The sequence below is a fragment of the Cnephaeus nilssonii genome, assembly GCF_951640355.1.
Source record: "Cnephaeus nilssonii genome assembly, chromosome: 21".
NCBI classification, from domain to species: domain Eukaryota; kingdom Metazoa; phylum Chordata; class Mammalia; order Chiroptera; family Vespertilionidae; genus Cnephaeus; species Cnephaeus nilssonii.
In genome coordinates this window covers 41,995,169-42,009,399 of record NC_137092.1, presented here as the reverse complement: position 1 = coordinate 42,009,399, position 14,231 = coordinate 41,995,169, and the positions used below count along the sequence as shown (strand labels likewise).

Here is a 14,231-nt window from a genome sequence, read left to right as displayed (position 1 = left end):
ACATGTAGACATGAGCGTTCCTGCTGTGCTGTGTACACCCCTGTGTTCGCTCTCTGTTGTCCCCTAACATGGCACATGCCTCACCGTCCCTGCTGCCTGGGGTCGCCAAGCTGTGACCCAGGTGCCGGCCGAGGCCAGACTCACCTGAGGCGCGGGGTCTCTTCCAAACCCGCTCCACGGAGCGGAGTTCATTCCCACAACTCGGGGGCAGGTCCAGGCTCTGGGAGCCGCCCCTCCAGCAGGCGGCCCACACAGCCGGCCGCAGGAGGGTCCTGCCGTGGCAAGCGTTAGCCCAGGGCCCCTCTCCATGGACTCCCATCCGAGGACCAGAGCCTGCGCTGCTCTCAGCACCCCCCCTCACCCCCCCTCCCACTCCCAGGAGCTGTGGGCGCGGGTCCCACAGGCTCCGTAGAATCCGCCTTCCCCCTCTTCCCTGAGCTCTGCCCAGGTTTCATCCACGCAAGTCATTTCCTTTTTCTCTGCCTTACGTTGGCTTAACTGAGCCAGAAAATGGTGGCTTAAAAACTCCACTCACCCATTAATTCACTCATCCATTCAGTGTTCATCGTCTCATGCCCTGTACCACGCCTCGTGCTGGGAAAGTGTGGAGATTAAAGCGGTTTATGGACAGGGCGCCAAGCACGAAGACCTAGAAGACCTAGCAAGCTAGCGCTCAGAATCCGAACTCTCCTCCTTTTCTTTGTAGTTAAAAGAGAGAGAACTTGTAAACCCTCTTAATCAGCAGTCGCCGACCGGTGGTCCGTGAGGTCCGAAAGGTTGGCGACCACTGCTCTTAATGACTGTCTGGAATCTTTTCGATACCATTTTGCTGGCGAGAACAGCAAGAACGTCACCATGGTGCGAGGTGTCGTGTGCGCCTCCCCCGAGAGAGGGGCTGCAGAAAGGGACCCGGGACGGGGCCGTGGAAGAGGAGGGACCGGGAGGCCGCCAGAAGGGCTCTGCAGAGGTGGAGTTGTTCATCGAACAGAGTTCTTGCTCGCAGCCAGCTGCTGAGTTAGCACTGGAGCAGCAAAGATGAGAAAGGCTACGTGGGTCCAGCCTTCGGGAGCTCACTCACGGCACAGGGGCTCTTAGATGCCACGCAGAACCGCCCGTGAATCCTGGGACACAACTGCCAACCCCGCGTGCCCGGGAGGGGCCGGGGGGGGGGCACCGTCCTGAGTCTCAGAGAAGCGTGAGGTCAGCGTGGCAGGAGCCGTGGACGGCAGTGCCCTGCAGCGGCCACGCAGCGCTGCCTGAGTGCTCACTGGCCTGGGCCCTCGGTTTCAGATGAGCATGGAACAGCCCCTCCCTGTGGGGCTGCCGGCAGTTGGGAGACACACACCTGTGCACAGGCTGGTGCGAAAGGCACGGTGGGTGGGAAGGCAGAGTGTGGAAGCCAGGAGTGTCTTTGGGGAGCAGGGCACATGTGGTGTGGCTGGGCGAAGTTGTGTGAGCAGGGCTAGGATTGAGGGGAATGGCACCAGGGACAGGATGGAACCCCCTGGAAAGCCAGAGCTGTTAAGGGGTAGGGGTAGGGCTAGAGTTAGGGTTGGGTAGGAGTAGAGTCAGGGGTAGTGTTAGGGATAGGAGTAGGGGTAGTGTTAGGGGTAAGGGTAAGGCTAGGGTTAAGGTTAGGGTTGGGGTAGAGTCAGGGGTAGTGTTAGGGGTAGGGGTAGGGTTAGGGTTGGGGTAGGGGTAGAGTCTGGGGTAGTGTTAGGGGTAGGGCTAGGGGTAGTGTTAGGGGTAGGAGTAGGGTTAGGGTTGGGATTGGGGTAGAGTCTGGGGTAGTGTTAGGGGTAGGGCTAGGGGTAGTGTTAAGGGTAGGGCTAAGGCTAGGGTTAGGGTTGGGGTAGGGGTAGAGTCAGGGGTAGTGTTAGGGGTAGGGTTAGGGTTGGGGTAGAGTCAGGGTAGAGTCAAGGGTAGTGTTAGGGGTAGGGTTTTGGTTAGGGGACAGCATGTATGGTGCTTAGCAGCATAAGTCCACAGTGCCTACGTGTCCCACTCTAAAATCTCTCAGATTCAAGGAGTTTTTCCCTAATATGCTGCATTTATCTGGGAATAAATCACCCATGTCCATATTCCTTAAATTCAAAACCTAAAGACCGACTCTCCGAGGTTTGATTGGCTGATAGCACTTCAAGCCAAAGCGAGTAGCCGGTGTCTGCGGCCGAGCACCTATCCCAGGAAGTGTGTCATTTCACTCGGTTTCTTAGATCCTGACCAATCCTGGCCCCGGGGTTCGCCGGCCTGGGCTGTGTGGCCTAGGCTGACACCGCCGGGAAGGAGCAGAGCAGGCCTACCACGGGTGAGGCCTCCGGGAGATTACCCCTCATTCACACAGCGAGGCTCAGGCTCTCCCCATCAGGGCAGCCCTCGGGGCGCAGGGCCCCGGCCCGGACAGCTGTCTTCTCCGGCCAAGAGGAAGCCAGAGGTGATGCCAGGACAAGCTAGGGAGCGAGGTAGCACGGCCCTTCCCCCAGATCCCATCATGCGGGAGCTTCAGACACTTGCCTGCTTTTCAGTTGGGTTTCTAATTCAATCTGCCCAGTTCTGAGGCGGGTGACCCAGAAACCCAGCGTGATTGGGAGAGTGGCTCGGTCTTGCCAGTGTCTGGACAGATGTGGCTCATACCTGTGGACAGATGGTGCTCACCCGGTAAAATCAGGCACTTCATTGTGTTAATTAATCCACGCGGGACCCTGAAAACACAATATTAGCTGAATTTCCTGTCTAGCAAGGTGGTACGCGCTTTCTGTTGGCTAAATTGGGAAATTCTATCCTGGCACAACCAGGGCCGTTCTGGGCATCTTGTCCATAAGGAAAAGCTTTTGACAGAAGCAAGAAAAGCAAATGAGCTCATTTTATCCAAAGAAGGAGACCCCGCTCAGGTGGGGGGACGACCCAGTCTGCAGTGGCCGTGTCCCCGCCCAAGGCCTTCCGGGAGGAGGCAGTGAAGGAATTCTCACTTTAAATTAGTTCGATTAGCACTTTTTTTAAGGGCAGAAAAACGCTTTTATTCAAAAAGTGGTCCCGCTCAGCCACCTGTGTGGCAGGAAAGAAGTCAGGGGCGTCTCCTCTGCCATTTAGGGCTGTTCGTACCTGGAGGTGCCGCTTCGCTCCGGGGCCCTTCTGCGCGCCAGGCCCTCCTCTGGGCCCCGTGGTGTCTCACAGTGGGTGGGTGTGTGATGGTTGTGGCAGCCAGCCCCTGGGCACAGCCGCCCGAAACCGTGTCTTCTCCCCGTGGACCCTCCTCTCCCTGTGGGTGTGAATTTGGTGTGAACGCGTTTTTGTGTCTCTCTGCTCCCTTTCTCCCATGCAGGCGGAAGAGACGGAATTTCAACAAGCAGGCGACGGAAATCCTGAATGAATATTTCTATTCCCATCTCAGCAACCCTTACCCCAGTGAGGAAGCCAAAGAGGAGCTGGCCAAGAAGTGCGGCATCACCGTGTCCCAGGTGAGGCCGGCTCAGCCTGCGCCTGGGGGCGGCACTCAGCCTCGGGGTCCGCAGGCTCTCGCAGCTGAAGCCCGGAGACAGCGGGGTCAGCCTGCTCTGTGTGAATAGGGCGCTTCGGCCAGGGCCTGGGGGACTGGCCAGGGACCAGCTGGAACCAAAGACCCGGTGGAGGGCTGTGAAACGGGGCTCGGGTTCCTCCCCCGACAGCCCGCTGCCTCCACACGGAGGTGCTTACTTGACCTTGGAAAGCTCTCCTGTAGTTTCTCAGCCACAGGCCATTCCTTAGCCCGCTTTCTGCCCCACCCAGGACCTCCGCGAGCCAGGGGACGAACTTTCACGTGAAAGGGACAGACGCGCCTTCTCTCTGCTCACCGACGAAGGTGTGGGGAATGAACGCCCCGGTGTGCACTGGAGTGGTCGCACACGCCTCCGAGTGCTCCTCCCCCGGGAGCGATGACGTGACAGGTGTCCGTTGTCAGGGCAAGATGCAGGATATGGGATGTTCACAGACCCGAGTCTTCCTTCGTGTGAGAAGGAGAGGGGGCAATATTCATATGTAAGAGGGTCCGTGCGAACTTCTCGCTCAGTTGGAACCTCGGATTCCACCCCCGGTCTCTAGCTGGGACCAGGAGGGAGAGTCTGAAATCTACCGCAGAAAGATTTCCTCAGAATTATGTCACGTGAAGAGACCCACATGGGTCTCCGTAGCGGGTGGGGCGGGGAACTGATGTAGTGGGGAGTTCGCTGGACAGCTGCCAGGCCTCTTGAACAAGCTGTGCCGCTGTACTTGCCTGAACGGAGTCCTGGCTCCCGGTGCTCCCTGCAGGGCGCACTCCCATCAGCCTGCGGTTAGCCAAGCGGAATTAGGCCTGGCCAGAGCACGGTCTCCACCCCGGGGATCCCGATGACGAGCTCACCAGGGGCTCCCCCACACGCTGTGTGATTTTGCAGCAGCGTTAGCAACACCCTTCCAGCGAGATAAGGTGGGAAGACCCACTCCTTTTCTGCTCCCCCTTCCTTAGGCACTGACCCAGGAAGGTCATCTCCAGTCCTGACAGCCCAGGAAGCACCCTCCGGGGGCAAGGGCGGTGGGTCCTTTGTCTGCGTCTCCAACCCTTCTCCTCTGCACCTAGACCCTCGGTCCACGGGGAAGGAGAAGTGACTTCTCGGCGTTTGCTGGGTGTTTGGCAGGCGCCAGCTGTGGACCAGGTCCCTAACTCCCAGCCAGGGCTCTCCCTCCCTCCCTCCCTCCCTCCCTCCCTCCCTCCCTCCCTCCCTCCCTTCTTTCTTCGTTAACAATTGCCCCTCCCAATCCTGAATCAAAATCTCAGGGGCGGCGGGGAGGCTGGGCACCTGTTCCAGCAGCTCTCCCTGCACTGGGCTTGGCGAGCACTGTTCTGCGTGCTGAGTGACCTCATCCACGTTCACGGCCGCAGACATACCTACTCCCCCGAGCATCAGCCTCACAGGGACGCTCCACGCGGTGCCCACAGGCTCTGGAGGCGGCACAGGTTCACATGCCCTCGGAGTCTCTCCAGAGGAGCGAGGGCTCCACCTTCCTGGGACGGTGCCTGTCAGCCCCTCAGGCCGTGATGCTGAGCAGTGAGGTCATTAGTGAGACACGGGTTCTACATGTCGCCCAGGGCATGCGACAGCCCCTGGTGGGCGACCAGGCATTCCGGACGGACCTGGCACCTTCCCTCCCGTTCAGCTGTTCCCGCCTAGAAGGGAACTGTCCCCAACACGTCCCCCTGCACCTCTTCCTTCTCCTGTTTTCTCACTTGTAGCTGATTTCATCATCCCTCAGGCGTGTCCTTTCTTCCTCAAAAGTCCCCCAAACACCATCATCCCCCCATTTCTCAGCTCATCCAGGCCCCCCCAAGGTCAGTGTGTGTTTATTGCCCTGTGCCACCAGCAGTCAAAGGCAGCCAGGTTACGTTGATGCACATGGACAGTGGGGCGCTGTCCAGGGAGAACGGGTTTGGGGTGGACTGGACAGTGTGGGTGAATGGCCCACTGTGCCCCCTTCTGGCTTACCTCTGTTTTTCTGTTGCACAAGCACTTACAACACACAGGGCGTTTTCTCATTGGCTGTCTCTCGTGTTTACTAATCCCGCAATGGCACGGTTTGATTTTCACAGCAAAGCCTGGGCGTGTCTGCTGTATCACACGCTGCATAGAGCGATGGGGGTCAGCGTGAGAGACTGTGAATCTTGCTCATGGATTCAAAAGTCGGTGTCACTTGCAAGAATTCCCTTTGTCTGCCTTCGGCCTAGACGCTGTGTGTGCTGAGGCGCAGGAGCCGCCGCCCCCCTCGCCAGGCTCAGAGTCCGCTTTGTAGTTATGTAAGCCCCCGCATTTTAGTGCTAAGTCACATCTGGAATCTGGGGCATGCACGAACCTTCCTAGGCCGGGACTGGGGAGGGAGGCTCACGGGCGCTGCCCCACTTGAGTCTGGCAGAGGCCGGGACAGCTGCTGTGAGCCTCGCCAAGGGACTGAATTCACAGCGAACGGAAACCAGGTTTATTCTGAGTGTTGGCTTGCACGCGGGAGCCTGGAGCCCCAGTTTCTCCCCAGGTCAGGAGGGCGGGCCTTGCACACACAGCGAAGCCTGTGGGCCTGACCCCATGGATGCTGATGTGGTCTGAGCACCACGGCTGAGCATCTAGTCCACGTGAAAGTTACCTAACCCCGAAAAGTCTGCATCTAACCCATCAAGGCTGACCGAGATTTACATGGATATTGAAAGGTCGGCGTATGTTTATTGCCCAAAGTCAGCGTTAGCATTGCTATGACAAAGAAAATTCTTGCAAACACTGCACTCATTGTTTTTTAGTTTTTTATTTTTATTTTTAAAAAACATGTTTTTATTTTATTTGAGAGAGAGAGAAAGAAACATTGATGAGAGAATCATTGATCAGTTGCCCCCTACTGGGGATGGAGCCCCAAACCCAGGCATGTGCCCTAACCAGGAATCCAACCGGCGACCTCCCAGTGCCCAGGACAACGCGCAACCAACTGAGCCACACCAGCCAGGGCCAAAACTACACTTAATTTTAAAAGCATGTTGTTTTAGTGTCATACTTAACAGGTCAGCAAATTCCCGACGCTTGCCTGGCCTGAGGGTCCTGGTTTAAAGAGTGGCTCCTGCCAGGGGAGTTTTTGTCGCTGTGGTTGTGGGAATTGTGTTGGGTTCAGCGAGAGAGTCTTGTTTTATCGTTGCTGCTCTCAAGCTCTTACTTCCGACCTTTTCCTCGAGGTTGTGAAATCTTAACTGGAGAACCGCCCTCCCCCCACCCCAATCTCTTCGGCTTCCCCTCCCCCCCACAATGGCCCTGTTGTGGAGGAGGAAACGCTAACCTTCTCATCTTCTCTCACACGCTCTAGGTATCAAACTGGTTTGGAAATAAGCGAATCCGGTACAAGAAGAACATAGGTAAATTTCAAGAGGAAGCCAATATTTATGCTGCCAAAACGGCTGTCACTGCCACCAATGTGTCAGCCCACGGAAGCCAGGCTAACTCACCCTCAACTCCCAACTCGGCCGGTTAGTTTCCTCTTTGATCTGGGGGGACTGGGCTCCGTGTTGTACTCGCTTTTTCTGCACCGGGTTTTCTCCAAGCCTTCCGGCTTCTCCATTTGTGAATCTGCGTGTCCTTTTGGCTGTCAGTGCCCCGAGGGTTCCCTTTCATTTCCAAAGAGGGGTGTGTTCCGCTGCTCACACGAAGGGCTTGCCTGGAGGTGGGCACAGGTGTGTCTGTTTAAGGTAAATCGGTTGGTTTTGAGGAGGTGACGCCACGTTCCCCCTTCAGAGATGCCGTGAGGAAGCTCGATGGCTCGTGGGTACGTGGACATGGTCCCGGGTCCTAGCACTTGGTCTGTTTCATGGAACCTGATGCTTGTCCGATTGCTGCATCACATACAGGCCGGGTCACGGTCACCTACGAGCCAGGTTCCACGCGTGAATATTCACTCTTCCAGCCGACATCTCAGTGGGTGTTCAGTTCTGCAAAGTCAGACTGTAATATCTATACTTCTGATAGTTGTTATTCTTTACCATTTTATTTTGTTCGGTTTTTATATGTAAAGTACACAAGGATATTGCCAGTCATTAATTCAGATGATTCCGATTTCGGTCTTCACGTTATACTCAGTCCTGTGCTGTGTTCCTGGTTTTATGCACCGTCACTCTGGTTCCAGAGTTTAGGCTCACAACTTACATTTTGGGGTGTGCTTTATCTCATCCAGCCTGAACTTCCTCCCCCTGTGGAAAAAACATAGTCACAATGCATAAAATATAACCTTAGTGTTTGTGTGCTCTGAGGATATGTTGGTGCTTTTTTCTAAGGGAAAAACCAGAAATATTTCCTAATGAAATGAGTTTGACCTCAGATTATGGCAGTTTACCCCATGGCTGGGGGTGCACGTGTGAGAAAATCAATGCCTCCAATTGTAAAGAGTCGCACATTTAAATATGTGAGCTCTTAATGTTGAAAATCTAACGCCCAGCCTTTCTGGGGGCACGTGGGACCTCTGACCCCAAAGCTTGTTTGTCCACTGAGGTCCCCTCCCCGCTGTGACAGTTGTTCTTGGAGACACGAGGCCCTGGACGCACAGATCTATCGCCATGAGGTTCTCCACATCTCGGGGTGGTGCCAGCACGGCCTCCCTTTCTTTAAACGGGACCCGCGTGGAGGGCCATCGGCCCAGCTGTTCCTCCCGGCACCCCAGGAGGGGAGCGGGGCGTGCGTGCTGTGGAGGTTCTGTGTGTCTCCTTCTCGTTGTGGTGTGACTGACTGAGGATCGAAGCCAACAGGTTAAGAACCAGAGCTTCCTCCCGCCCCGCTGGCCGTGATGGAGCGTGTCGGACCCAGCGACCCGGTGGGCGTGCGCCATGAGCAGGCGGTTTCGCGGCCTCTTTGGGAGAAGGACAGTTTGTCAGCAAAGCGCACTCCACTCCGCACTCCGCAAAGGTTATCGTAACGCAAAGCAGAGGGGAGACGGCTTTCCTCTCCCGTAGATCTGCCCCGCAGATGGCGGCGGGATTTATGGCGCGTCCTCGGACGGGCCCTGTGACTCCCCTCGTCACGACTCGGTGACTTTCCTCCTTTCCTGGAGGAGCGGAGAGAGCAGGCAGCACTCAGCCCTGCGGGGGGGGGGGGGGGCGAGGGGCCTCTGGCCTCTCGGAATGTCCCTGTGATTACGGTCTCCTGACGTTTTTCTGGTGGCTTCAACGTCATGTGACTATTCTGACACAAAGTAAGTGATCCCGGGAAAGCGGAGCCACGGCCTGCGGGTGTGCTGAAGTCCCTGGAAAGAACGTGCCGAGGCGCCCCTGCGCGGCTTCCCCTGAAGCAGAGCAAAGGGAGCGTGCTGTGTGGGCAGCAGCGGGCCTCCTACCGGACACACGTGTCAACACGAGACACCGCGGCGTGTCTGTGCTCTCCGGCTCCTGCACAGCCCACATCGCTGCACCGAGCCGGGAGAACGCTGAGGAGGCCGAGCGGCCACAGCCGGTGTTTCTAATGCTGCCGTTAGCTCTTCCAGTGGTCGGCAAACTCATTAGTCCACAGAGCCAAATATCAACAGTACAACAATTGAAATTTCTTTTGAGAGCCAAATTTTTTTAAACTTAAACTTCTTCTAACGCCACTTCTTCAAAATAGACTCTCCCAGGCCGTGGTATTTTGTGGAAGAGCCACACTCAAGGGGCCAAAGAGCCGCATGTGGCTCGCGAGCCGCAGTTTGCCGACCACGGGCTCTTCGATAAGCCTAACGCAGACGTGACGGTGAAAGCAGACGGCAGGTTTTAGACCAAAGAAAATCTGGAAATGCGCTGGGCTGGTTGGAAGCCTCCTGCTCCGGGACCTTGGAGCCTTCTGGTCCCTGTCGAGGCGGGAGTTGTGTCGGAGGTTTGCTCGCTGTAAATTGCATTCCTCCTGCAAGGACGACGCTGGGCCAGCGGCTCTCCGAGGCTTCCCTCCAGAGCTGCTCTTCTCCCATTGTCCAGCCACTTCTGAGTGTCCCTGTTGGCTGAGACGCAGGTCTGCTTCCTTAAGCTTATTTCATAAAATCACTTAGAACTGGGACCTGTGGTGGATAGTGAGCATCTAGATCAGTGAGCATGCCTGGCAAATGCCATATTTTATACCAGCAGGGTTGGCAAGTGGATGCAGAGGAAGAATAGAAGGAAAAAAGAAAATGTAAAAAAAAAAAAAATGCAAAAGTGGGGGCCCATTGAAGTAATAATTATAACCCTGGGTCCCAAAAATTCCTCTGGGAAGACCTTGAGGGACAGTCCCCAGGACTCTGGATGATGAGATTACAGGCAAGAGCTGATCTCCCAGATAGAGGGGGCCCTTCGGGGAAGGTAGGATTATCTTTTGGGAAGTTTGGAGGACGTTTCCGCATCCAGGAAAGAAGAAATTGGCTGTGCTTTGCCGGTGTCCATGTGGCAGCACCGACATCAGCATGGGATCCGGATCTGTGACCAGCGAAGCACGCCCAGGTGGCAGCCTTCTGCTCAGCTGCACGGATGTGCCGTGGGTGGCGGCAGGCCCCGCCGTGGCAGGAAGCCCTCCGGCCCCGTTTAGTTAGTGGGAGCCCAGGTTCGTGTTCGCATTCCACCGGAAATAGGAGGCCTGGTGCTTTGCGGGTGGTGGAGGATTGTCATGTTAAAGCCCTGACCCCGGCTTCCTGAGAGGAGATCAGTGCAGTCCCATGGCCAGAGAGAAGGCCACGGCCAGGGAGGGTGCCTGGCCGGACCAGGCATCCCCAGAACCCTTGTCCTTGGTGTTCCAAAGCCCAGAGGAAGGCTCCCCCGGTGGTGGTTCTGTTGAGTTCTCTCGTCCAGTGCCCTCCCCTCCCGCCTCAGTGCAGAACGACAACACAGCCTCTCGGGATTGGGGCTCAGAACCTTGACCCACACCTGCCGCGGGCTCCCAGCACCTGCCGCGGCCTCCCAGCAGCCAGACGACCTTTCCCCTTTCTGCTTGGCCCTGAGCGGGAAGAAGCAGGGCTTTCGAATTGGGCGGAGGAGGAGTCCTGGAGAAGAGAGAGGCCGGCCTGTGACACTCAGCCTTCCTCGAGCCCCACCTGGTGGGGCCTGACAGGGGCCCCTCCTCTGTCTGCAGACGGAGGCCGATCTCCCTGCCGCAGCCTCACACAGACTCAGTGGAGGGGACGCCACGGCTCCTCTGGGAGGACCGCACGCCGTCCTGTCACCGCGCTCAGCGCGAGCTTGCGTCCAGGACACTGGACTGTCTGCAGACACTTGGCGCTGTCCCCTTTGGGAGGGCGGCCGAGGCCAGGGCCATGGGTGACCGTTCCGCAGTGCCAGTCCGGAACACCTGCCCACAGGAAGAGTGGGGTGAGAGGTCAGCGGTGCCGGGTCCGTAACCCCGCGCAGCATTGCGATTTCATCATTAGCATCCTCTGTTTTGGGAGATGAAGGTGACTGGTTTCCTTCTTCCTGCACAAATTTACGTGTCCTGGAGACTCTAGACGTGCAGTCCCGGGATCCCCGCACTCACACGTCTGCCTGCGCCAACGCGTGGCGCCCACGGGGACCTGGGCTCCCTCTCGGTCTCCTTCAGGCAGTGGAGCTCCATAGGAGCCCGGAATGTCGGGGTGGCAGCTGGAACCTCGCCCCTTCCCCAGTCCAGGCTGAGCCTGTGGGCGGGCCAGTGCGTGGCGCAGCGTGCTTGACTAAGTGGCGGTGATGTTACCGCCGCCCGCAGGGAAGGCCCGTGGCTGAGCAAGCAGGTGCTTCTGTGGGAATGGGGAGGCCGCAGCACCGCGGAGCCGCCCCACGGGCTGTGCCCCCACCCCTCCCCGGCTCCAGCGCAGGAGGAAGAACTGTCTTCTGTTACTGAGATGTCGGTGTGACCTTCCCTGAGGGCAGCGGCCACCTCCAGACACACAGGAGTCAGGAGCCCTGGTTGTGTGACACGCGTGCAGGAGGCAGCCCCACACACGGGAGCCCCAGTTACTGCTCTGAGTCCTGCCCTGCGCGAGTCCTCGCTGTGTCCGTGCGGCCCAGGCACGTTACCGTTACTCTATGCTCGTGTATTTCTGAAACAGTGTGTTGATGGCAGCGTATGCCTTGTACCTGGCACATCCTGGGCCTTCGTGGTCATGGATGCCACATTCCCTGGCATCGGGTACCCCTTGGGGTTCTAACGGTTCTCGGTGTGTGGGCCACCAGCCAGCATCTGGAGGGTAGTGTTCCTGCTATTGGACTGGGGAGGGTCACGCCCCTGCGCTCAGACTGCGCACTCCCGGGAAAGCCAAGAGCCGGTGAGCCACTCCCGCTGGTTCTCAGAGTGGCCGGTCCTGGGTGCTGATGGTGTTGGCACGGGAGTGCATGCTGTCACCCTTACGGCAAAGTGGCTTTTATTATTTAGCTTCTATTTCTGGGATTCAAAGGAAAATTTAAGGGGAATAACTAGGGCATGGAGGCCTGGGATTGACAGGTCACCGTGAGGCTGACTGGGGATGGGGGGCCTGGGCATCACCCCAGTTGGGAGACCAGAGCCGGAACCACGCAGACCTGGGGCCTATGTTGCCTATTTTGCCTAAGACCCAACTTTTCTAATTTCTTTGGGATGAGCCACACAGAGAAACGTGCCAGGCGACACAGGATGTGTGCAGAGCTGTGGCAAGGCCATAGTCTCCGGGCAGTGTCGGGGTGCCCACCCCCAAAGAAGGAACTCCCCGTTTCCCACCAGAAGGGAGCGAGCTCGAGCTCAGTTCATGCAGCAAAGTAGCTGGGTCCTTGCATGTCGAGGGACGTCCCACAGAACCCAGGAAGACGCTGTTTCCTGTCTCAAGGTCGTCCCCAGGCGAGCATGCTCAGCTCAGTCTTGGTTCCTCTCAGGGTTCTCGAAGCGTGAGGATAGGACGGCTAGTTAGCGTAGGATGCGCTGCTAGAAGGCGTCCTTCCGCGGAGAAAACCGGAGCTCCGGCCCGCGTGGCAGAGCCCTCCGGCGGGAGGCAGGGCGCTCCTGCAGAGCCAGGAAGGAGCCCGAGCTCAGGCAGGAATCCTTGTTGGGCGACTCCACACGGCGGTGCTGCCGAGAGCACGCGGCGAGAGCAGCCAGCGCGTCTGGCTGGAAAGCACAGAGTGGAAGGACCTGGTCCCTGCGTCTCCTCTTCCAGGCTAACGTCATGACTTAACCAAACCTTGCACGTCGGGCTTCCTTTCCTAATGCGCTGAGCTGCACGCTGACTTCAGAATAATCATAAGCTCCCACACCCTCGTGTTTAGGTTGTGGGGGTGGGTTTTCCCAGGGGAGCCGGGGTGGGGCCAGGATGGACCTCAGGGCAAACTCCGGGGAAATGCTCCATCTCGGGCAGATGCTCACCTGCCCCCTGTGGGCCCTGTGCTATTATCACTGTTGTTATCAGCACGCCATACTCACGCATGCTCACCGTTCCTGGCCCATTAACCCTGCTTCCTCTTCCTCCATAGCGGCAGGTAGCAGGGGAGGGTAGCGCATTCTCACACGTCTCCCCACCCCGGAGGCTTTCTTGGGCTGTTTGCCACCCAACCAGGAACTTCGCCTGCTTTCTAGAAATCAGGAATGTCAGCAGAATCAGCCCTGGGTCCCGCCCACGAGGGCGCCGCGTCATGCACCCCGCCCCGCGGCCCCAGTGCAGGCGGGTGGGCCGACAGCAGCGTGTTCGGATGCAGCTGCCCAGCTCGTGCGGACATGGCGTGGACCAGCCCACGTTCTCCCGCGTGCAGTCCCCTGGCCAGCCCTAGACCTCAGAGGCGGGAAGGGAGGCCTTAGGCCTGGAGACTGCCCAGCCCCACTAGATGAGCGGACAAGAATGTGCGGCCCCTCCCCCAACTGGGAGCTGCTGCGGGGCGGGCCTGGGGCGCCTGCCCACTGTGGCTCCCCCGCACCGAGGACCCCTGCACCTCTGTCTGCTCTGTTCTCCATGCTACTAACCAGGGGGGAGGGGTGTGGGTGCAGTTTCGTTTGGGGGTTGCTTTGCATGTCGCTCTTCCTCTCGCTGTCAGTTGCGGGCGGAGCCTTTTCCTTTCTGTGATTCAGGTGCCTCATCCTTTCCTTTCCAGGTTCTTCCAGCTCTTTTAACATGTCAAACTCTGGAGATTTGTTCATGAGCGTGCAGTCACTCAATGGGGATTCTTACCAAGGGGCCCAGGTTGGAGCCAACGTGCAGTCACAGGTAGGGACCAGCCACTGTGCCAGCAGGGGCACCTGGAGCCCAGAGCCCTCGGTCCTGTGGGCACTTCCTGGTCGTGTCGGCACTTACCGCTTCAGAGGGACACGTAGATACAAACCTTAGCAACAACCAAACCAAACCGAAACAGAGACAACCATTGTCGTGGGGAATCTCGTCCACACTTGGTGAATGCATTTGGCTCTGGCTTGTCAATCACACTGGGAAGGCGGGGCAGGAGCGAGGGGACTCGGCGCTCTGTGCTCACTGCCCGGGACACAGGGGCTGCTCGGGCATCGGCTCACTCTCCGGGTCTCCCTCTCCGGGCTTCCACTCACTATCTGCCTGACATGGAGCTGAGTCCTGGGAGGCAGGCGCTGAGCGTCTCCCGCTTCCAGGTGAACCTCTGGGAGACCCCGCCGGCTGACCGGGCCCATCTCCCAGCCTTCTGGAGGGTCCAGGGACCCGTTCTGGTGCCAAGTCCAAGTCCATGCTGGGAAGCGAAAGTGAAGCACGTGGGGTAGCCCAGGGTCCCGGGCAGCTCACCCTCCCACCCCTGATGGGCGAGGGGCGGCGGGGGG

The 14,231-nt window shown here is 58.1% G+C and overlaps 1 protein-coding gene across 2 annotated transcripts in view; it reads left to right on the top strand.

Moving 5' to 3' along the window:
* The window catches only part of PBX1 (PBX homeobox 1), a 203,267-nt gene that overhangs the window by 173,808 nt on the left and 15,228 nt on the right, over positions 1-14,231 (top strand). Inside the window, exons 6-8 of one of the 2 annotated variants that reach the window (XM_079761184.1) lie at positions 3,323-3,458; positions 6,847-7,006; positions 13,544-13,656. In XM_079761184.1, coding sequence (XP_079617310.1) covers positions 3,323-3,458; positions 6,847-7,006; positions 13,544-13,656 — 409 coding nt within the window. The remainder of the gene's footprint in view (positions 1-3,322; positions 3,459-6,846; positions 7,007-13,543; positions 13,657-14,231) is intronic. The other variant, XM_079761185.1, reaches the window with a different exon arrangement.